At 40.4% G+C, this 24,327-nt stretch overlaps 2 protein-coding genes across 5 annotated transcripts in view; one reads left to right on the top strand and one right to left on the bottom strand.

Annotated features, from left to right (window-relative positions):
• MDH2 (malate dehydrogenase 2) overlaps positions 1-24,327 on the top strand; it is a 313,892-nt gene that overhangs the window by 289,071 nt on the left and 494 nt on the right. Inside the window, exons 1-8 of one of the 2 annotated variants that reach the window (XM_072136377.1) lie at positions 18,632-18,816; positions 19,931-20,099; positions 20,660-20,743; positions 21,022-21,131; positions 21,330-21,455; positions 21,994-22,071; positions 23,164-23,263; positions 23,407-23,558. In XM_072136377.1, the coding sequence (XP_071992478.1) occupies positions 18,751-18,816; positions 19,931-20,099; positions 20,660-20,743; positions 21,022-21,131; positions 21,330-21,455; positions 21,994-22,071; positions 23,164-23,263; positions 23,407-23,558 (885 nt within the window). In that variant the 5' untranslated portion in view covers positions 18,632-18,750. Of the gene's footprint in view, positions 1-18,631; positions 18,817-19,930; positions 20,100-20,659; positions 20,744-21,021; positions 21,132-21,329; positions 21,456-21,993; positions 22,072-23,163; positions 23,264-23,406; positions 23,559-24,327 lie in introns of those variants that run through there. The other variant, XM_072136378.1, reaches the window with a different exon arrangement.
• Positions 1,192-18,581, bottom strand: STYXL1 (serine/threonine/tyrosine interacting like 1). 3 transcript variants are annotated; one of them, XM_072136381.1, is made up of 9 exons: positions 18,299-18,581; positions 11,838-11,944; positions 11,188-11,249; positions 10,079-10,178; positions 9,864-9,997; positions 8,406-8,551; positions 4,054-4,148; positions 1,988-2,100; positions 1,193-1,479 (listed from the first exon to the last, which is right to left on the bottom strand). In XM_072136381.1, the coding sequence occupies exons 2-9, from the start codon at positions 11,938-11,940 to the stop codon at positions 1,348-1,350; spliced, it is 885 nt and encodes a 294-aa protein (XP_071992482.1). In that variant the 5' UTR covers positions 11,941-11,944; positions 18,299-18,581; the 3' UTR covers positions 1,193-1,347. The 3 variants fall into 3 exon arrangements, with proteins under 3 accessions (XP_071992481.1, XP_071992480.1, XP_071992482.1); XM_072136380.1 differs by having other exon boundaries at positions 1,192-1,479; positions 9,864-10,178; positions 18,286-18,581; XM_072136379.1 differs by having other exon boundaries at positions 1,192-1,479; positions 9,864-10,178.

Genomic DNA, 24,327 nt, shown 5'->3' with positions numbered 1-24,327 from the left:
CAATGAGCCAGTGGCTCATTGTAATGTAAGACCTGCAAAAACGCCATATATTGCAATACTGTAGTATTGCAGTATATGGTAGGAGCGATCTGATCATCTAGGGTTAATGTACCCTAGATGGTCTAAAAAATAGTGAAAAAAAAAAGTTTAAAAAATAAAAAAAATTAATAAAATATTAAAAGTTCAAATCACCCCCCTTTCCCTAGAACGGATATAAAACATAACAAACAGTAAAAATCACAGACATATTAGGTATCGCCGCGTCCCAAAATGCCCGATCTATCAAAATATAAAAACGGTTACGGCCGGCGGTGACCTCCGAGGCGGGAAATGGCGCCCAAATGTCCGAAATGCGACTTTTACACCTTTTTACATAACATAAAAAATGAAATAAAAAATGATCAAAATGTCGCACAGACCTCAAAATGGTAGCAATGAAAACGTCGCCTCATTTCGCAAAAAATGACCCCTCACACATTTCCGTGCGCCAAAGTATGAAAAAGTTATTAGCGTCAGAAGATGGCAAAAAATTTTTTTTCTTTTTTGTACACATTCGTTTAATTTTTGAAAATGTATTAAAACACAATAAAACCTATATAAATTTGGTATCACCACGATCGCACCGAACCAAAGAATAAAGTAGATGTGTTATTTGGAGCGAAGAGTGAAAGTCGTAAAAACTGAGCCCACAAGAACGTGACGCATGTGCGGTTTTTTTTCAATTTTTCCACATTTGGAATTTTTTTTCAGCTTCGCAGTACACGGCATGTTAAAATAAATAACATTACCGGAAAGTAAAATTTGTTACGCACAAAATAAGCCCTCACACAGGTCTGTACACGTAAAAATGAAAAAGTTATGGATTTTTGAAGTTGGAGAGCGAGAAATTAGCCGAAAAACCCTCCGTCCTTAAGGGGTTAAAGGGCCTTACAGGATGGGCTGAGCACTTTAGGGAATCTTACAAAATGGGTTGACACTTTATGGGATCTTTCAGGGCCCAGAGTCAGTCCAAAAAGAAGGGGGACTTCTCCCATAAGACCCATTTATCTTTAATTCTAAGAAGGTGCGTGTAATTTGTCACCAACATGATCTCATAGTGCCTGTACATATTTATTCTATTGCAGACTTCTGTTAACTTTAATTTTTGTGCCGTCTTCCAATCTGCTGCTATACATTGCCTTGCTGCGATCAGGATGTACGTAATAATCGATTGCCTTCTTTCTTGTTCTATAGTGTTATTGATTACATCCAATGTACATTATAACCTGTTTTTATAGACTAGATAATGGTGACTAGAAAAGTGGGATGTCTGTCCCAAATGAGCACGTTTTTGTAATGACAGGATCATTAAAATGTTGGGTCAGCTACTTCGGTAAGCTGGTGCCCTAGAATAGCTTTTTCCCATTCAGACAGCAACTTTACAAATCCTCTGTTTGGCCTCATATTTGTTTTGCACTTAAGAATGTGGTTCCAAGCTTCCTGAAAAATCCAAAGAATAGATAGATTAGATCGATGAACACATATACATAGTACATAGTATTCCATACCAACACACACAAAAGGAAAGGTATCAGTGTTTAAACCAGTCTGGATGGAAATACAGGCAGTCCCCGGGTTACATACAAGATAGGTTCCATAGGTTTGTTCTTAAGTTGAATTTGTATGTAAGTCGAAACTGTATATTTTATAATGGTAGATCCAGACCAAAATTTTTTTTGCCCCAGTGACAATTGGAGTTTCAAAATTTTTTGCTGTCATGGGACCAAGGATTATCAATAAAACCTCATTACAGACACTTTACAGCTGATCATTGCAGCCTGGGACTATAGTAACATCCAGAGAGCTTCACCAGAGGTCACATTGGGCAGAGGGGTCCGTCTTTAACTAGGGGTCGTCTGTAAGTTGGGTGTCCTTAAGTAGGGGACCGCCTGTATACTGAATTAAATATTTTCTTTAGCATTGTGCAATGTTCAATTATTCAAATTACCTGGAGTGTGCATTTTCTGTAATGGATTAAATATGCTATTAACAGAGCACTGCTGCGGCTTATCCCTAACTTGGAAAAGACAAGAACTGCACAGTTTGTTGCCATATGAGAATCTAAGAAAAGAAACACAACGTATTAGGATGAAATCCTAATAATAATAATAATTCTTTATATAGCGCACACAGATTATGCATAGAGATTCTGACATCAGAAGGTCATCACAATGGCCTTTCTAAGACATTATAATGCTCAATCATGACATCACAATACTGGCTACATCAGAACAACCCCAGTGTCACAAAGGGACATTAAGATGTCAGAAAGAATTGTGATGTAATAATGGGGCCTTGTGATGTCTCAAAGAGGCATTGCAATGTTAAAAAAGGGCATTGTGACCTTACAATAAGGAATTGTTATGTCACCACACTGTCATGTCATATAATCACAATGCCCATTATGACATCAAAGTTCCAATAATAAAAAAAAATCTTTCTCTGACATCACAATGGTTATTTATAACATCATAATGCCTAATCGTGACATCAAAATACCGACCAGTCTGTAACCTCCCTTTCATCTCCAAACTCCTGGTCTATTCTCGACTAAACTGCTATCTCTCTGCTAACTCCCCCCTTGTTCTGGTTTCCGTTCTTTCTAAAGTCTTCAATGATCTCCTCACTGCTAATTCCAAAAGGCACTATTCTCTCCTGTTTCTACTGGATATCTCTGCAGCATTTGTTACAGGATGCTACGCTCCATTGGCCTGACGGACTGCAATCTCTTGGTTTTCTTCCTATCTCTCTGACTGCACATTCAAGTATCTCCTTTCTCTTCCTCTCACTGTCAGGGTTCCTCAGGGATTGGTCCTAAGCCCTCTTCTCTTTTCCCTCTATACTGCCCCCTGTCTTACTGCCGAATATCAGTGACTGTCTCTCTGCCGTCTCTAAAATCACAGCCTCTCTCTTCTTGAAACTTAATTCTTCCAAAACAAAACTTCTTGTCTTCCCACCATCTACTAACCGACCTAACCCTGATCTCTCTATTTCTGTCTGTGATGTCACTGTAACTCCAAGGCAGCAGGCCCGCTGTCTTGGGGTTGTGCTGGACTCTGACCTCTCCTTTATACCGTTATAAACGGTCTTGCTCACTCTAACCGGATGCAAATTTGAACTTCCCAGGCACGTCTCCAGGACTTCTCCAGAGCTGCTCTGGAATGCTCTACCCCAGTCTATCAGACTATTACCCAACCCCCAATGTTTCAAATGTTTCTTAAAACGTATTTATTTAAGCAGGCCTATCGCACTCAATAACTGCATGGAACTTTAACTATTTATTAACCAATTCTGGGTACTCTCCTTCTCTGATATACGGACAAAAGGCTTTGCTGCGGTCCCACTGACTGTTGACTTTGTACATAAGATGGCGGCTGATGGCTGGTTCAAGCAGCAGCATTTTTATTTAATAAATTATTTTCATTCCATTACCTTATAAAAATGACTGGACCAAGCTCTTATACCTCTTTTATCACCCCCTGCAAGCAGGGCCCTCACTCCTATTGTCTCATGTGACTGTTATTATTCTGTAATGTCTTGATATTTTTATATATTCCCCAGAATCTGTAAAGCACTACGGAATTTGATAGCACTATATAAAGATTATTATTATTTTTGCATCACTATTTCCGAATGTGATATCATAGTGCCTCATTATGACATCAAAATTCCCCATTGTAACACATTATTTCTCCATTGTAATATCCCCTTACCCCATTGTGACACCACAACAATTATGACATCACAATGCCATGGGGATTGTGACATCACAATTTGTTTTTATGACATCACAATATCATTGCGTTGCACCACATGCATTTCAATTCTTGTTGACTATAATACTCAATGATGCCCAATCAATTACTTCCTGTTAATTAAGCAGCCATGAAGCATACATCTCCAGGTTTATGTGTGTCTCATATGGCTGCCACAGCAAAGCCTTTCAATAAAAATTATCATTCTGTCAAAATCACAACAGTAAATGGCAGTCGTAGTATAAAATATATATTGTACCTATAAATTTACAAGCATTTGGAAAAAACTGCAGAAGATCTGAATCACAGGAGTCTGGCACTGGAATGTGGAATTCTTGTCCACTTGGCAAAGCACTGAAAATACAAGTTTAAAGCAAACGTTAAAACTAGGACAATACATGAAACAGTTCTTGTATTAATATATTACATGCATGTGCTATCTGCTTACTTCACAGTTACCATATGGACCAATGCATTTCTATGTGTGTTGCAGCCCTAAAACTAAGAGCAAATCCTATACTTCTGTTTGTGGCTCGGGCATCAGTTTCTACAATCATTGGAGGACACACTGGCTGCAAACAACAGACCGTGGACCTGTTTGTGGACACAGAAATGCATGTTTTGATTTAGAGGAGGCCTGACAAAAATATGTAAATTATTTAAAACAAAAAACAGCTACAACAAAACAAAGACACCTGGTGTTCTTTTGTTATTGTCAAATACAGCCTCTTGAAATTTCCATATGTTTTTATTTATAAAGAAAAAGTTTCAATGTACCAATATGGTAGCAGTATGGTATTAGAGCTAGGGTTGCACTGATTCCAGAATTTTGAGTGTGATACAATACTTGATACTGATACAAAACTTTTAAGACAATAAAAGTATTATCTGGATTCAATGTTAAGGGTGTTTACATTTTATGACCACATTTCATATGTATTGTGAAGGTTGCCATGGAAATGTATAATTTATTTTGTGTCTTATACATTTTTATAAATTCAATGCAACTGTATTAATTTTATGGAAAAAATAAGATAATGTTGTAATATATAGAGAGATCTCTGAGAATATCCATCTCTATATACCAGTGCATTGAGCTTTTGTTACTCTATGGAAACTCTAGTCAGATCAAATCCTCCCATTGACAACCAATAAGTCATTAGTGACTGGTGAATGGAGGTGCTGTATCTCTATGGCATGGTAGAGAGTGAAGGTTGTGAGTTCAAATCCTGTCTGGGTAAGAAAATATTTAATTGTATAATATAAAATAATTTAGAAACCTTGTTGTCAGGGGAAGCCCTGGAAGATATAGAAACTCCATATATGGCCAGTTCCTGATATTTCCCTGATGACGTGGTTCCTGGTCTGCCGCTGGCCCGTTAAATGTATGAAATTGTTGAACAAGTATCAAGGTTTCGATACCTTGTGCAGCCCTAATTAGAGCCACTGAGCAGTGTGTTTATCCCTTCAGATCCTCCAACACCCATCCTCCTCGATAGACAGTATTTGATATTAGAGTAGGATAGAGAAGCAAGCTTTCATGTGACTTTTTTCCCCATCTAAAGGTAAAGCTGTTTTTTAAATGCCAGGGGTAGGCCACCAGCTTAGATTAATGGAGTTCCAACTCTTTGAAGAGAACACTTCAATGTTTCCATTGGTTCCAGGTTGTTTTCTACTTGCAAATTCTGAGGATTTTTATCATTAGGCAGACTCTTTGTGACTTCTATGACTGCTTTTGGACCTCTGCCTGCCGGTTAGATTTTTTAAAGTGACATTGGTCCTTTAACCCCTTAAGGACGCAGCCATTTTGTAGCTTAAGGCTCAGTCCTATTTTTTGGATTCTGACCTGCGTCGCTTTATATGGTTATAACTTTTGAACACTGTTACTTATCTAAACAATTCTGAGATTTTTTTTCCCCTCACATGTAGTACTTCATTTTAGTGGTAAATTTTGGCTGGTAAGTTTTGCGTTTATTTACAAAAAAAAGAAAAAATTATGAATTTTTAGAAAAATTTGCCATTTTCAAAATTCGAAATCATTGCGTTTTCAGGCAGATAGATTTACCACCTAAATAACTTCCTGAATAACATTTCCCATTTGTCTACTGTACATTTTCACAATTTTTGAAATATCTGGATAATTTATTTTGAGGTCACGCGGCTTACAAATCGAATATCGATTTTCCATATTTTCAGAATTGACTATTTTGGGGATAAATACAGTTTGAAATAAAATTTTACACATTTAGCATTAAAACCCCCCTATATAACCAACCCATTTTCAAATCTTTCAAGCCATCAGAAACAGCTTTTAGGAAGATTGTTAACCCCTTGAGATCTTCATAGTAATTGAATCAAAATGGAGGTGAAATTTAGAATGGTCAAATTTTGCCGGTTATACGTTCATTTAGCACTAAAATGTCCACTTTTCCAAAAGATAAAAAGAGAAAACCCACGATACAATTTGTTATTAAATCTCTCTCGAGTACAGAGCCCCACCCCCACATGCAGCCGTTACTTGTTTTATTGGCGCACAGCGAGGCGCAGAAGGGAAGGAGCGCCCTGCAGCTGTAAGGATTTTAGTTTCCTCATTGGCCCATTTTCGCTTTTCCGTTATTGGGGCTGTGATGGCGTTTTTTTTGAGGGATGAGATGCTTTTTCCAGTGTTGCCATTTTGGGGTTGGTATCACCTATTGTTGAAAATTTAGGAACTCTTAGCCTAATAATCATGTTATCTTTATTCTAAGGGTCGATACGATTGCGGGGATACCAGACATGAATATTTTTTCTTATGTTTTACTAAATTTGCCAAATAAAACCCTAATGTGGGGGAAAATCTATCATTTGTGCATCACAACAGTATAATTCTGGAGTACCGTACATATGTTTTGTTGATCACTTTTTATTGCATTTTTAGATTTTTAGTGGGATTCAATAGGTAAAAATCATAATTTTTGGCGGGTTTTTAAAGTTTTTTTTTACTGCGTTCATCGTACGGGTTCAATAGTTATTTAGTTTTATTCTAACGGTTGTTACAGACGCGTTGATACTATATATGTGGGGTTTGTGTTATGATTTAGACTTTTTTTGAGCGTTATATGTCTCTTTATATGTTTTGGGGCTTATGGGCATTTTTAGTGATTTATAAAGTTATTTTTTATTGAAAAACATTTTTTTTTTTAACATTCTTTACCTGATTCATCATGGGACATGAAGAAGCAATCATCCGATTGCTTGTTCATGATAATACTCTGCAATACTGATGTATTGCTGGGTATTAACAGTGTCAGCCTATGCACATGCATAGGCTGACACTCTGCCTTTTCTGTGTAAAGAGGTGTATAAGGTAACAAATTGTACTTTGTAGCGACAGATTTTAATATTCCATGCCATGTACTTGGAAGTGGGAAAAAAAATTCCAAATACTGTGAAACTGGTGAAAAAAAATGTTTTTACATATTTTATTGTGCACTCAAAATGACACGTCTCCTTAATTTTTGGTGGGAGGGATCACCGGGATACCAAATTTGTAAAGGTTTCATTTTGTTTTAATACATTTTGAAAAACTAAAAACTTATGTATCAAACAAATGACTTAATTTCACTTCTTGCTCTAACAACTTTTTCATACTTAGGTGTACAAAGCTGTAATTTTTTGTTAGATGTGCCGTTGCTACCATTTTGAGGACTGTATGACCTTTATATAAAAAAAAACCTAGGTGTTGCATGATGGCACAAAAGTGCTGTTATTTGGGTGATATTTTTCATTACTGGGTTCAACGTTGGAATAACTTTGTGGATAGGTCGGGGATTTAAGGACGCAGCAATACGTAGCAATATGTTTATGATTTCATATGTTTATTTTTAGCTGTGAGTCCTCTCAATACCACCTTAGTGGACTTGTGAAGTACTAATATGTGTCAGGAAAAGATCCATGCGATTTTCTTACACAATTTTTTGTGATGGCAGTTAGGCGGACAGCACTACAATCGCTTTCACCACTGTTTCAGGGTGCGTTCACACATTGGGGGTCATTTAATAAGGGCCCGATTCGCGGTTTCCCGACATGTTACCCGAATATTTCCAATTTGCGCCGATTTTCCCTGAATTGCCCCGGGATTTTGGCGCACGCGATCGGATTGTGGCGCATCGGCGCTGGCATGCACTCGACGGAAATCGGGGGGGAGTGGGGGTTTTGGTTCGTGGCCGAATGAAAACCCGACGGATTCGGAAAAACCGCCGCATTTTTTTTGTGATCGCACCCTCAAAATGTACAGCGCATGTAAAAACCCGGTCTGTTCAAACAGCTAAATATAATCAAATAATTCAATAATCCAAAGGTAGAGCTTTTTCTTATTGTAGTATGTCCCTGTGTGCATGTTAATTTATATAAAATAGTTTACATGTATATTTATTTATATCTATATAGCAGTTATATCTGCACTTTATATAACATGTAAATCTGTCATACAAACAAACTGCCCATGCCAATGCCATATACTCACAGGGCTAAATTCTGGTAAACTTGCTGTTGTACAGTGCATTTGCTGTTATCCGAGAAAACAGCGCAACAATCCAGTGAGAGGTAGTGTCTTTTACACCTATTACTTACAGATTTGTAGGCTCTAGTGACACATTAACATGAGATTTAATTTTCAAGTCCTTTTGTATGTGTCTATTACTTGCTTGTTGTAGATCACCAAGGAATAACAATCCGGGGATAATTTCAATAGGATATGGTCGAAAGTCATCAATTTCCTGTAATAAATGAAGACAAGAAAATATAACTTACAGCTTCTATTTACTATGCTCAGTATATGGAAATGATGCTTCCTGCTTATTAACGTGTTTCTTTGACATCCAAGATAAGTATAAAAACACTTGTTCACTGGAGATCAAAATTAGAGAGCAATGTATGCTTACTTGATTTTTTTTAGAAATAATGTAATCTTCATTGATCAACATTTGAATAATTTTTTTGTAAAGGGTATACCATGCCACTAGAACAGTGTTTTACAAAATAACCAAAGTATATCAACAGAGAACCTTCATTTTGCAAAAAAAACATAATTGGAGAACAGAAATGACTGTAGCACAGAGAAAGATTGTAACAAAATTTCGCCTCCACGTCTCCACAGTGGCAACTCACCCCCAGGGACAGGAAACATAGTCCGGAACCCTTTAAATTCAGACGCTCCTTTTACCTCACCGGTCTTTGTTTCCTGTCCCTTAGCATAAGCAGAACCTGGTAGTGAGGATATGGCACGATCGAGCAGCTACAGGATTCACCTGCAAGGTGCAGGGAGGCTGCCTTCCTCTTTCTTACATGCAGGCAGCCCTGCAGGAAAGAAGCATGATACCCGACGCCAACATGGCAGGCATGGGTGCAGGATCCAGCAAGAGGGACTCCCTGAGGTTGAAAAGGCTACTGGCGTACTAGCAGGTTTCTGCTTATGTAGCTCTGCTCCTGGTGTCATCATCTCTACCCCTTTGGAAATCCTGATGTACCTCTGCCTGTAGATCCTTCTGAAGCCCCAGGTCTGGCCAGTCCCTCCTCTTTTGGATTACTTTGGGAGACAAGGTTTATGATTACCATTTTGAAACCGTTTTTTTCTGTTTATGTTGTTATACCCTGTAGGCTCCTAAGCCTTCTTAAAAATGTGTCATTAATAATAAATCATTATATAGCTCTCACAGAGCTTGCCAAATCAGTCCCTGTTCCCATCTAAGCAACCGGTATGTTTTTTGGAGTTTGTAGGAAAGTGTTATCATGATCATATAAAAAACAATTACGTAAAAAAACGTGGGTGGGTGAGAACGTGGGTCAGGAAGACTCTATGTCTCTTCTATCAAGTTGAGATGCTAATTAAAAAACTAACAAATGTAGTGGAAAAGTTAACATCTGTTTCAGAACCTCAACCTTCTACTTCAAAAATGCCTGCTATGCCTACACCTGTTTCTCAACAGCCAGCTGAAGAGGAAGAGTATGAACTAGAAGATTCTGCTTGTAACCTGTACATATAGACATAGCCGGTTGTGCTTATTTTTTTTACCCTCCTTTAGCAATTACCTGGGGCATCCAAAAAACCTTTTGAGACCTGAAGAAATGGTAATATCCAGAAAATTCTTCATACCCTCCTTTTAGTACACGCACTGGAAGACGAGTGACTTGTGACATAACCTTGGCACATTGTATAGCTTGGCCTGTGAAGTGATGGCAATGTTCAAATATTAGTATTTTATGAATGTAGTATTTTATTAAAGTATTAAATATCAACCTCTTACCATCACCATCCAATGAATCAGTCCGACTGTCATATACTACACAGTACCTCATGCAGTCCAACTCTATAGACTCTGGTAAGAGGAAATGCATATCTTCATCCTTTGGAAATAAATGATAAAAATTGAAAAAGAAACCTCAGGTACAAAGCCTGAATGGCAGTGTAAAGAAGGTATACAGGATATGTACATTCACATAGTCGTAATTGTGGCCTTTTGTGTGACCAGATCATAGCCACAATAGAAGTCTATGACATACGGTCATGGTGAGGTGTGCACACAGTGTCTCACCGGAATATTGCATTATTTTGCGGTGTGGGCACTCGGCTTGCAATGGAGAGGGGAAGGCTCACTCCCCTTCCATCCCCACCTGGCTGCATCCTACACCCAAAATTCGGTCCGGGTGACCAAACGGCCACGTGAATGAAGCCTTTGAGTGTGGTGGGTGCATACACTGTTAATGCTGCTTCGCTGCCTCTATATACAAACGCCATCACAGGAGGTAGACCCAAATAGCAGATGGTAATAAATCCTAAGAGGTATAGTCAAGCGACAAAAATATCCTTGTTTACCAACTATTTATAATCGTATATATATATATATATATATATATATATATATATATATATATACATATATATTATACAGTGCTATTTACAATACCTTATTAGTATCAACAAGTAGGTGAGTTAAATGTGATTTTAACTCACCTTTGTGTTGATACTAATAAGATTTTATTACTATCACTATCTATCGATAGTTGGTAAAAAAGGATATTTTTGTAGCAGGCCAATTAGTTTCTGTTTACCATTGCCATGCTGCAGTGCAGTGAAGTGAGTTTTTATATTTATACTGCCAGGGGCCCATAGTAAAAATTAAATAAATCCCAGACAACTCTTAAACAAACAATGAAAAGCAGAAAAATCAAGATCTGCAATTGTCTATTACACTCAGGGAGTGGGTGATGAAGTTAAAACAACATTGAACTTCTAAAACAGACAAGCAAACAGATAACCATCGACTCTTCCAGAAAAAAATCAAGTAGTATAGAGCAAAGGAAGAGAAAAAGGAGATGTGAGATGGAAAATTCCCAGTGTATTATTTAATAGTACCTGCTTAGCTCTCTTTGCAGTAATTATGTGACTCTCATTGTACTCTCTTTTGGAACGTGCATCTATAGAAAAAAAGAAAATACATACCATACTGAATAACACTGACATTTGTTGGGTTGTATATGTCCTTAGGATAGGTCATGAATATCACATTGGTGCAGGTTTGACCTGTGGAAATTGGGATCACTTGATTAGCAGGGATGGCATCTCCCTGCTTAATCAGTTACTTTGAACGACCCCATCACAATGTTTATGTAAAATTTTTTGTTTATTGTTTTGTAGGAACAATACGATGCAGGGCAGTAAGTAACGTATAGTTGGTATAGTGTCCCAAATGGACTGGGGCATCTGTGGAGGTTGTATGAACTTGTAATAACAATCTATAATCTTAAAAGTCTGCTTTACTACTAGGTCACTTACTTTCTAGATATGCTTTGTACAGATCTGACAATTGGTCCTTGCGTAATGACAAAAATCGGGCTTCTATCTGTCTGCTGTAGGGAATCAGGCGGGGGGGGGGGGGTCATGGGATGCTTTTACTGTTTTGGTTTTTGTGTAACAGTGTGTTTGTAAAAATGTTAAAAAACCACAATAAAAATGAAAAATGTTCTGATTAAAAAAAGTCTGCTTTACCAGTCTCCGATACATACCTAGAAGACACAAATAATTTGGCTCGGCAAGTTTAGAGAATTTAGTCGATTGGTTGAGAATGTTGTAGAGTTCTGTTGCCGTACATAATATCACCTCAGCCATTTTTCTGGAAATAAAAAGAAGCTATTTTACCAAATAGCAACTGGCTTCACAATGGGGGTCAATGGGTATAGGTGGTATCGGCAGGCGTTAGGCACCTTTGGCTTTGGCCGCCCATACCTATGAAGTCTTTAAAAAAAATCTAAACTTTCCTCCGGCTTCTTCTTCGTAGCCGAACGGTGTTGTCCAGCCATGTGACCTCATATTGTGTACACGCAGGAAGAGGAGAAGACGGAGGTGAGTATAGAGGGTTTTTTTTTTCAGGAGGACCCTGCTATGGACATTTCGTTAATAGGGTGGATCTCTGTAGTGGACATTTTCTTCAAAGGGGGCATCTGCTGCGGACATTTCTTTAAAGGGGCATCTGCTGTGGACATTACATTAAAAAGGGCATCTGCTGTGGACATTTCTGTAAAGGGGTATCTGCTGTGGACATTTCTGTAAAGGGGTATCTGCTGTGGACATTTCTGTAAAGGGGTATCTGCTGTGGACATTTCTGTAAAGGGGACTCTGCTGTGGACATTTCTGTAAAGGGGTATCTGCTGTGGACATTTCTGTAAAGGGGACTCTGCTGTGGACATTTCTGTAAAGGGGTATCTGCTGTGGACATTTCTGTAAAGGGGTATCTGCTGTGGACATTTCTGTAAAGGGGACTCTGCTGTGGACATTTCTGTAAAGGGGACTCTGCTGTGGACATTTCTGTAAAGGGGTATCTGCTGTGGACATTTCTGTAAAGGGGACTCTGCTGTGGACATTTCTGTAAAGGGGTATCTGCTGTGGACATTTCTGTAAAGGGGTATCTGCTGTGGACATTTCTGTAAAGGGGACTCTGCTGTGGACATTTCTGTAAAGGGGACTCTGCTGTGGACATTTCTGTAAAGGGGCATCTGCTGTGGACATTTCTGTAAAGGGGTATCTGCTGTGGACATTTCTTTAAAGGGGGCTCTACTGTTGACATTTGGGAATGTGATTGGCTTTCCTAAATAGATGGGTTATAAGAGCATGTTTGAAGTTAATCATTAAATTATTTTTATGCACAGTACAAGATTAAGGATATAGAGTATATAGAGTACAGGTGGTTACGTACAAGATAGGTTCTTTAGGTTTGTTCTGAAGTTGAATTTGTGTGTCAGAAGTCAGAACTGTGACAAAGTGACAATTGGATTTTCAAAATGTTTTGCTGTAATGGGTCCAAGGATTATCAATAAAACAATTACAGACACCTTACAGCTGATTATTACAGCCTGGGACTAAAGTAAAGCATCCAAAGAGCTTCACCGGAGATCACAGGGGGCAGAGAGATCTTTCTGTAACTAGGGGTCGTCTGTATATAGAGTAGTACCTAAGTCTTAACATCTGGGCACATGTTGGTTTGGATGCTGGGGGTCCCATGGGCCCTTGTGAACAAGGACCCATGGGACACTTAATCTGCCACTGTTCACAGTATATTAAGTAGCACTGAGTTAATGGAATGCCTTTATGAACATACTTCTTTTTTTAAAACACCCTTTGCCTTTTGTGATCAATCAGAGTTTTGATTCTCCTAAAATAAAATGCATTTTATTTTCATGAGGCTGCTGAGGAACTGGAACATTTCCTCCATTATCCACTTGGGGGAGCTGTTTCTTTAGATGCTGTAATCTGATTACCTCATCTAAACGGTTAAAGGGATATTCCAGGAATCAGCATAATTCATATACAAGTGGGCACTCAAAATATAAGATAATGTGTAATTAGTTGTTATTTAAAATGTTGCTCCTCTTAGCAGAAAATGCTGGTGACATAGCCTGTAATGAAGAATTAAAATGCTACTGGCTCTTTGATCAGTCCCTTAAAGGGGTATTCCGGGAATATGAACGTCTGACACAAAAACCCATGATGATATAAATAAATGAATACAACAATACTCAAGGTCATTAGTCACAAAACGGAGCTTAAATAGTTTGATTTTATGATTTACTAAATTTATGGCCTCTCTAAAGTAGGTGGAGTTATCACTAAGATGGCCGCCACTGGAAAATACAAGTCCCATGACCCTTTAGTTCTCAGTAACTCCTCCTACCTCTCAGGCTCTTCTCCCAGTGATGATGTAACAGGTTTTCTTGCTCTGTTACCATAGCAATGATGTGTAACTGCCATCACCACAACACTGACCATACTGGATGCACTGCAACCAACCGACTACAGCCAAACATAGTGGTGATCATATGACCCTGCCCAGGCAGGTACAGGACATGTGATGTGGACATGTGACCAGCAGCCATCTTCTTCCCGCAACGGACCGCGCGGAGGAAATTAACGGACTGATTAAAGGGCCAGTAGCATTTTAATTCTTCATTACAGTCTATGTCATCAGCATTTTCTGCTAAGGGGAGCAAAATTTTAAATAACAACTAATTACACATTAGCTTATATTTTGAGTGCCCACTTGTATATGAATTATGCCGATTCATGGAATACCCCTTTAATTTCCTCCGGGCGGTCCGTTGCAGGACAGAAGATGGCTGCTGGTCACATGTCCACATCACATGTCCTGCACCTGCCTGGGCAGGGTCATGTGATCACCACTATGTTTGGCTGTAGTCGGTTGGTTGCAGTTCATCCAGTATGGCCTCTGTTGTGGTGATGGCAGTTACACATCATTACTATGGTAACAGAGCAAGAAAACCTGTTATATCATCACTGGGAGCAGAGCATAAGAGGGAGGAGGAGTTACTGAGAACTAAAGGATCATGGAACTTGTAGTTTCCAGTGGCGGCCATCTTAGTGATAACTCCACCTACTTTAGAGAGGCCATAAATTGTGTAAATCATAAAATCAAATTATTTAAGCTCCGTTTTGTGACTAATGACATTGAGTATTGTTGTATTCATTTATTTATATCATCATGGGTTTTTGTGTCAGACGTTCATATTCCCGGAATACCCCTTTAATGGTTTATAACCACCTCAGTCCATAGCACTATATAAAACAGCATAGAGACAGCTGAAGTGCCTGCCTTGCTCCAGGGCATATGCTATTGTAAAACTTCTGATCCTTAATAATCATAATACTACAACATGCAAATAAGACATCGATGCAAAACGGTAATATTCAGGTAACCCGATGACCCCCATAGTGTGTTGAATGGCCAAAAAAACAAAAAATCTTACCAAAAATGTATGTTTTTCATTTTCTCCACCGACAAAGAGTTAATACAATCTCATCAAGTAGCTATAGATGCCCCAATATTACTACCTGGGACCGGAGTCTAAGTGGTACCCGGTTTCCACCAGAGCCCACCGCAAAGCGGGTTGGACAAGCTGCAGCGTGGTACTACCAGGTCGTTCCTCAGGCGTGACTTGTCTGCAGTGGCAGCCAAGGTTGAGGTACAGGAACGGCAGGCAATTTCATGGTCGGAGTCCAGACACAGGGTCAGGGTAGGCGGCAGAGAAGCTACGTCAGAGTCCGATCCGGGGTCAGCAACAGGAGGTCCAAGCAGATGGGTACGGGAACACAGCACACAGGACAGCAGCACAGAGGAACACTGGTACACAGGACGGCAGCACGGAGGAACACTGGTACACAGGAAGGGAACACGGGGGAGCTCAGGTAACACAGGAACACGGAGGGACTCAGGAACACAGGAACGCAGGTGAATCACAGAAGAGCTTTCTCTCAGGCTGTGAGGCACAAAGTTCCGGCAGGGCTTGCAGGAAGAGGCAGGCTTATATAGAATTAGGCAATATGACCAGCGCCAATTAACAGCGCACTGGCCCTTTAAATCTTGAGAAGCTGCCACGCGAGCGCCCTTGCAGTCGGTGACAGGTGAGACGCGCTGGCGGGGGCAGAGCAGCACGGGTGATATGGGTCGCGGGACCACCCGTGACAATTACATACCAGAAAAGTGCATCTCATGTGGCAAAAAATAAACCCACATTTAAAAAAGAAAAAAAAATTATAGCCTGTGCAATGTGACAATGCAAATCTGCTCTGAAGGAATTCTATGCCCGGCTGTGCGCCCATACAGCAGTTACCAGCACCTATGGGGTATCTGCGTACTCAGGAAAAATTGGGTATTACATTTTGCGGAGCCTTTTTTTTATTTAATCCGTTACGAATGTTTAATTTTCCGCCCAAAATGAATGTATTGTCCAAAAATATTACAATTTGAGACCGCACCTCCATTTTGTTTTAATTCCTTTAACACACCTCAAGGGTTAACAAACTTCTTAAAAGTGCTTTTTTGAGAAGTGTGTTGAGGTGTGTTGTTTCCATAATGGGATAATTTACTATTCTTGCTAGTATTTAGGCCTCTCACAGTCAATTACCGTATATACTACCGTATATACTACCGTATATAGCCAAAAAATGTGTTGAAAAACGTCCCCTCGGCTTATACACGAGTCTATTACGAGCACTTAAAAAAAAAAAAAAACTTACATACTCACCCTCCGGCGGCCCAATGCTCCACGTGGCTCCCAGATGTCGGTGCGTCCCGTCTTCTTTCTTCCCCGCGGCTCTTCTTCTTTCTTCTGTCTTCTTTATTCTGTCATGAATGCGTACATGTTTTCTTCCATCAGGCGCATACTATGACGTCAGCAGCAGCCACGTCATAGTATGCGCCTGCTAGAAGAAAACATGGCTGCATCCATGACAGAAGAAAGAAGAAGAGCCGCGGGGGGCCTACTGGGGGCTGGCTGGCTGTATACTACATGGGGCAGGCTGGCTGTATACTACATGGAGACAGGCTGTATACTACTGGGGGCAAGCTGGCTGTATACTACTGGGGGCAGACTGGCAGTATACTACTGGGGGCACACTGGCCGTATAATACTAGGGGCTGGCTGGCTGTATGCTACTAGGGGCTGGCTCGCTGTATACTGCAGGGGGCAGGCTGGCTGTATACTGCAGGGGGCAGGCTGGCTGTATACTACAGGGGGCTGGTGGCGGTATACTACTAGGAGCTGGCTGGCTGTATACTACATGGGGCTGGCTGTATACTACTAGGGGTGGCTGGCTGTATACTACATGGGACAGGCTGAATACTACAGGGGCTGGCTGTATACTACTGGGAGCTTGGTGACTATATACTGCTGGGGGCAGGCTGGCTATATACTGGGGGGGACTGTGACCAATGCATTTCCCACCCTCGGATTATACTCGAGTCTATAGTTTTTTTCCAGTTTTTGGTGGTAAAATTAGGGGTCTCGGCTTATACTCGGGTCGGCTTATACTTGAGTGTATACAGGAAGTTGAGCAGGTCCATCTAAATACGGGTTTTGGTGATTTTTCAAAAAAAGTTTAAAACGGCACCTAAATTCTAAGCCTCATAACATTCTAGTAAAATAAGTGGAATATTACAAAAACCATGCCAATATAAAGCAGACATTTGGGAAATGTAAGTTATGAAATTATTTGGGTGCTATGACTATCTGCTTCAAAAGTAGAGAATTTAGAATTTTTTTGGGCGAAATATCATTTTTTTCATAACTAAACACAAAAGATATCATACAAATTTTTAAACTAATTTGAAGTACAACGTGTCACGAGAAAACAATCTCAAAATCCCCTGGATATCTTATAGCGTTCCAAAGCTATAACCACTTATAGTGACACAGGGCAGATTTGAAAAATGGGGCCGCGTCCTAAAGGCCAAAATAGGCTGAGTCCTGAAGGGGTTAAAGCAATTGTTGTTGGAGCAAGTTGATGCTGAGCCTCTATATTTACAAACAGAGGCCTATGGTGAGTATAGCATTTTTACTACACCCCTGGGTCCCATAACAAAAAGACATAGTAATTTTGGTCACCAAGTAAAGAGAAATGTTAAGAATTTTTACATTGTTTATTATTATCTTTTGAGTGCCCTGATCAAGGATACCATATTCTGAAATGTTGTTGTAAATATATTCTTAATATACTGCTTCTCTGGAAGGGCATAATAGGGATTATACTGTAGTAGTCGATTGCCACCTCCTAACAATGCCCATGCACTGATGTGGTTTAGGAGCTGCTGTCAGGTCCCAATAAGAGTGTCAGTTTTCCTTAATACCTTCACTGCTCACAGGTCATCCTAAAGCCTAATCAGACTCCAGTATAGTGATCAGCATATTCCAAAACTAGTAGTGGAGCCCACACAGAGAAAGCTGATGATGAAGAGAGCACTTCCATGTTTATTCTCCACCTCTGCTGTAGCTTTCAGATACTGATGAAACACTGACCAGCACACTGCCCTCTGATACACGGCTCTATAGGATGCACCATTGCAGTTTGATTTGTATGAAGTATTATAGAATACATCTGGAAGTAAATGGAGGTACATACAGTACAAGGCTCAGTGTGCAGTAGCCCCTACAACCATGTACTTACCGTCGTGGGATACACTACACCGGTCCCACGTCCACTCGTATATCGACACAAGCTACCCCTGTGTCTGCTGTCGCTAGGAACGCCCTAGTCGTTGTTATGGGAGGAGTTCCTGCGCCGGCGTCACATGACACTGACTCAATGTTTTATAGTGGCTTTATAAGACACTGTATTGGTAACATTACAGTTTGTGGGAGTCGATATTATAGACCTTAGCTGGAAGCCAGTGTTTCATAAAGTTACATGACTCAAGAGCAGAACGCAAAACCGCCTCTATTCAGTACACTACGCATGCGCACTCATCTGCAGCCGCCTTTATATGCGATACGCCGGACGGAAGGTTATTCGTGACGTAAGACGTTCCCGCTTAGCCCCGCCTCCTCGCTGTGCGCTGTCTCTGCTGCTGGAGGTCGTTCGAGTCACTGGTTGCCCAGTCTGCAGCTCGTAGTCTCTGCCCCTGTGACCATCATGTTCTCCCGTATCGCAAGACCCGCCGCGTCCGGCCTAATCCGGGGACTCTCCACCAGCGCACAGGTACCCGCGTACAGGGTGCACACTCTGGGAGGCGCTGTGCTGATGGCCGGCGTGTCCGGGAACTTCATTACCGTGTTCTCCTCCGGAGACTGACATTGAACAAGGACTTCCCCATGTAGTGAGCGGTAGGGCCGGTACTGAGCTGCCTGTCCTGCAGTCCCCATACATCAGGCATGCGCTGGTGATCCAGGCCTATACTACACTGTATATAGGGATTAGTGCAGGCGGGGATTACTCCTCATGTCACTGAGCATGTCCCGCTAATGACTTTCCTCGCCTGCGTCTAGTTGTATCCCGTACCACGAATGCGGCAGGCCTGGCTTACTCTTGTGTGCAGCGCCACCACTGTCCATGGGATGTGTAGGGTATTGCAGCGCAATTTTTTTTTTTTTTTTTTTTTTTTTTTTATATCCTCCACTAAACTCCTATGTAACGCTCTTTGTGGACGGTTGGCTGTTATGTGGTGTCTAAACGTAGACTCCTACTTAACAAACTTAATGTGGTCAGTGTCCTATATAAATGCTATAAAAGAAACTTGTGTAATGATCTGATAAAGTAGGCTATAAAATGACTGGTAGTTGCATCACTTGCCCTGTCCCTTCCCAGTAATTCCCCGGGTCAGAGTCTGCTGGATTGATTTGTGTAAAGGTGACAGTAATGTCTTCTGTGAAGGTCATGTGGTGCTGCCCTCAGGCCCCATGCACTCCTGACCTAGCTGACTGCAGGTGATATAACAAATCCATACTTGGTAGATACAGTATTGTCCCTGTTATGCCTCTCATGCAGAGTTTTATTATGCAGGCGTCCCCTACTTAGACACTCAACTTACAGGCAACCCATAGTTACAGACAGACGCCTCTGACCTCTGGTGAAGCTTACTGAATGCTTTACTATAGTCCCAGATTGCAATAATCAGCTGCATTGATAATCATTGGTCCCATTACAGCAAAAAATGTTTAAACGCCAATTGTCACTGGGGCCAAAATTTTTTTTTTTTTTGTCTGGATCTACAATTTCGACTTGCATACAAATTCAACTTAAGAACAAACCTCTGGACCCTATCTTGTAACCCAGGGACTGCCTGTAACAGAATGTAACATTTTGTCTCTTTTAGAACAATGCTCGAGTCGCTGTACTGGGTGCATCCGGAGGAATCGGGCAGCCTCTTTCTCTCCTGCTAAAGAACAGTCCTTTAATAAACAACCTCGCTCTCTATGATATTGCCCACACACCTGGCGTAGCTGCAGACCTGAGCCACATTGAAACCAGAGCTAAGGTGACAGGTAAAGTGACAAATACAAATGTGACTGTGTATAAGCAGGAATTCTAAAGAAATGTATTACTGTTGGATATTGGTGAATGATCCCTCAAAGGCTAATAGGTGAGAAGTGATTGTGGAACCTACCATTAGGCCGGCTCTGATGCTGAGAGCACTTCTCTCTGGTGGATGGCCCAGTTTCATCGCTCTCTATGGGACGCAAAGAAATGTAATCGTTCAGTAGCAAATCCTGGATTGTAAAGGGGGGGCGGGGTGTGACCAATTATCAGTTTTATGTTGAGGTTCAGCCATATTTGCATCAGGTTTTTTTTTTTTTTTTTTTTAAACCGTGGTGCTGCTTCTGAAAACATCAATCATGTATTCCCCCTCTCCTAAAATGTGTCTGTATGCATTACAAATGCCTATGTATTTGTAGATACTAATTGTACACCTGCCTTTAGTAGATTAATAAATCTCAGTTCAGTCATTGGCACAGGCCTTCTATATTGGGCTGTCTTCTAAAATGTCAAAGTGATAATTCTTTCCAGTAGGTTTTGTTTTGTATAATGGACCCTATTATTTCAGGATACATTGGAGCAGAGCAACTACCAGAAAGCTTGAAAGGTGCTGATGTAGTAGTCATCCCCGCTGGTGTCCCTAGAAAGCCTGGTGAGTTCTACGCAAAGCAGTGCAAATGCCACTGGGAAGATCCTAGTCCAATTGTGTATGTCTTGAAACGCATCTGATAGGTAACCAATACAAAACACCAGGTGCTCATTACTGATGGCAGGCGTTTACAATGGAGATGTGTATGTGATTAGGCTGAGCCCCTCCCCTTGGCACGTGCATTGCGCTTCTAAATTTAATTGCAAATGTGACTGCGGATACAGATAATGCGTATAGTAGTTTGCAGTAATATGGCAGCCTATGTTTTCTTTTCGATCCAGGAATGACCCGTGATGATCTCTTCAACACCAATGCATCTATTGTCGCAACTCTAACTGAAGCCTGTGCAAAAACATGTCCAGAAGCCATGATCTGCATTATTGCAAATCCAGTAAGTTTATGAAAAAAAATTAATATTCTGTACTTTTGTAGTGAATTGAATGCTTCACCATAATCTTCAGCAGTTATCACATTCATTTCTATGGGAGTTATGCTTGGTTGGCTGTTCTTGATGCTTGCATAGAAATGGAGGGAGGAAGCCATGTACTGTTGATGTCAAAATTTTTTTTTTTTTTTTTCCCTGATATAGGTTAACTCCACAATTCCTATCACTTCGGAAATGTTCAAGAAGCATGGTGTTTATAATCCTAACCACATTTTTGGTGTTACTACACTTGACATTGTAAGGGCCAACACCTTTGTTGCAGAACTAAAGGTAATTGTTAATTATATAATGTGTCCTTTATTCTTTCAAAATATTTTACATGGGTGACCGCATAAACTCTGAATTCATATAATATGTTCCATTTGACCATTGACATTAAGGTTGCAGTATATATACTTGGACATGTGACTGATACAGAATACTGGCTGTGAGTCTCGAGGTTAGGTCAAGGTGGAGGTCAGAGGGTTTCACTGTATCAGTTATACTTTGTCCTTGCGTTCCTTTGTATGTGACCCCATGGGGCAGTTGATCGTAAATACAAAAACTGTAGATGTGGCTTGTCTCCGTTTTATGGTTTTTCCTTTCAACTTGGGCTTGAGTACCCCTGCAATAGCCCAACCCTTTGTAACAATTAAACTTTCTTCAGTGTGATCTTCATGGTATCATGCAGATTATTGTAGATCATAATATTTTATAATGTCATCTTTATTATATGCAATATAGAATTTTAAATCAATAGATATGCATGAATAATATCACTTATCTATAATATGTTAATAAAATATTTGTAATGTATATTTATCTTCAGGGACTGGATCCTGCTCGTGTTAATGTTCCTGTGGTTGGTGGCCATGCTGGCAAAACAATTATTCCACTGATCTCCCAGGTATGATGATATGAAGATGAATGCCACTAAGCAATTTTTCATAGAAACTTTTCTTCCAATATGACTGAATTGTCCTGTATGAACCTCACCAAGTTGACTACTGCTTATACATCCCCTCTTTAACATGCATATGTGGTTGAACAAGGCTTCATGCAGTAGCAGGTGGTGCTAAATCCATTATAAACGAGGCACTTGCCTGTTTCTGCTCAGTAAATATTCTTTTCCTTTTTTATTCAAGATTCTTGTAAAAGATGCATACCAGGGGGGAGAGGGTGCTATGCCATTCATTTGGACACCAAAACAAGTAGTTTTGTTGTCCATCTGCACTTCATAGCACTTTCTTTTACTTGCCTTTTTTGGCATGCTATGAGCTACAGTGAACCAACCCTATGAATGTGAACTGTGTGTTTGGGAATGGCAGTGAAGAGGCTCTAGTCATTGCTCTAGGCTCTGTGTGATAAGACATCACATTGGTATGGTTAATGGTAGGCCATCAATCACTTCACACTTGTATTGTAGGTTATTTTATCACCTTGTTCTATACTACTGTGCACATTATCCCCTGTTGGATCCTGATGTCACACAGGAGACGTTCATAATTATTGCCCTGAGTGACATACACAGAGCACAAAGGCTAATAAGCATATTTTTGTCTTTCATTGTAACCTGTACCCTGCTTATGGGATCACTGAGAAGACTCCAGGATTCATATTGTATTCTCTTGGTTCCTAAAATAGAAATGCTGTATAAGCCAAGTTGTTCAGCAGAAAAAGTGCAGAACCCCCCCCCCCCCCCCCCACCTAGGCTTGTACAAAAGTATATTTAAAAAAAAAAAAAAAAAACTTGCATACTCTCCTTCCAATGCACCACATGCTCACCTCATGGCAGAGCTAAAGGGTTGTGGTTTTTTTTGGGCATGATTTAAAGAGAAAATGCATAGGTGCCCGTGTTTCAAAGCATATTAAATGTAACCGATAGGAAGTACAACTTGTCCCACAGATAACAAGCATTTGTATGGTTCTGCAAATTTAAATATAAAAAGGTTATGCTGCAGTGTTTCTTTATTTTCTTTATTTCTTCCTTCCTATCCAGTGCACACCTAAAGTAGAATTCCCTCAAGATCAATTGGAAGCCTTGACCTTCAGGATCCAAGAGGCTGGAACAGAAGTGGTCAAAGCGAAAGCAGGAGCAGGTGAGTTGGGATCTGAGAAATTGCTTTTATGCTAAGGGTGATGTCACAGGTGGCGTTTTGAATGCATTTTCAGCACGTTTTTAAGCAGTCTTTTTTTTTTGTGATTGAAAACTGTACAAACTTGCTGTTCTATATCTTTTCAGGGTCTGCAACTCTGTCTATGGCCTATGCAGGTGCACGATTTGTCTTTTCTCTGCTGGATGCCATGAATGGGAAAGAGGGTGTCATCGAATGTTCATTTGTTAGATCTGAAGAGACTGAGAGCAAATATTTCTCAACTCCTCTGCTGCTGGGGGTATGTATAACATTACTAGGATGTCAACATTCATATTAAATGCTGTAGTGATGTTCTTGCTTTAACATCCAAGCTATGTTAAAAACTAGTGTGAATCTCTTTAACCCCTTAGCGACTGTTGGTAGTATATATTTATCCTCAAGAGGTTAAGATAAATGGAGGACTTGCCGGCTTAGCAGTTTTCTCATGAAGGTAACGGGATAGGGCCTAACTTGCTGATCAGTGCTCAGTGCAGAGTCCCCCCACAGATCGCAAAAACGAGGGATCTCTCAGACTTTTCACCGCTCCTTAGACTAATGGAGAAGACGGCCATGCATGACTATTCTGCTCCATAGTGATTAATGGAATAGAATGGTCTTGCATGGCGTCTTCTCCATTAGTCTGAGGAGCGATGAGAGGTTTTTGCGATCTGTGGTGGTCTCTCTGCAAGTTAGGCCCTATCCTTATAGGGCCTAACTTGCCTTCGTAGGAAAAACCCTTTAACCCTCTCCATAGCGGTCAGGAATCTGCTGTATTATACAGTAGACAGTTGCCACTAACTGCCGTGATCCGTGCAAGTAACAACTGCTGCCAATTGGCATATTCCCTCTCCAATAAAAGCTGGGCAGCTATAGCTGCCAATTATTGCAGCCTGTCTGTGTAATGTAAGAGCTGTATTTTTGTTCAGGTAAATCCCATTCTGGGTTTATTGGCCAAAACAGTATAATTTTAGAGTGTGAGGATCCAGAGGAAACTGACGCAAATACAGAGAACATATAATTTTTTTTTT

The sequence above is a fragment of the Engystomops pustulosus genome, chromosome 2 (genome assembly GCF_040894005.1).
Source record: "Engystomops pustulosus chromosome 2, aEngPut4.maternal, whole genome shotgun sequence".
Taxonomy (NCBI): Eukaryota; Metazoa; Chordata; class Amphibia; order Anura; family Leptodactylidae; genus Engystomops; species Engystomops pustulosus.
Note: the sequence above shows the minus strand (reverse complement) of the source record. Positions and strands in the feature narration are given on the sequence as shown.

What these genes read in the sequence shown, in the direction of transcription:
- STYXL1 (XM_072136380.1), bottom strand. Translation starts at nt 11,940, where the DNA reads ATGGCTGAGGTGATATTATGTACGGCAACAGAACTCTACAACATTCTC. An exon ending in AAATTATTTGTGTCTTCTAG is followed by an intron (nt 11,250 to 11,837) that starts GTATGTATCGGA and finishes TTTTTTCTATAG; the next exon opens with ATGCACGTTCCAAAAGAGAG. An exon ending in AAATGCTTGTAAATTTATAG is followed by an intron (nt 2,101 to 4,053) that starts GTACAATATATA and finishes TTCTTTTCTTAG; the next exon opens with ATTCTCATATGGCAACAAAC.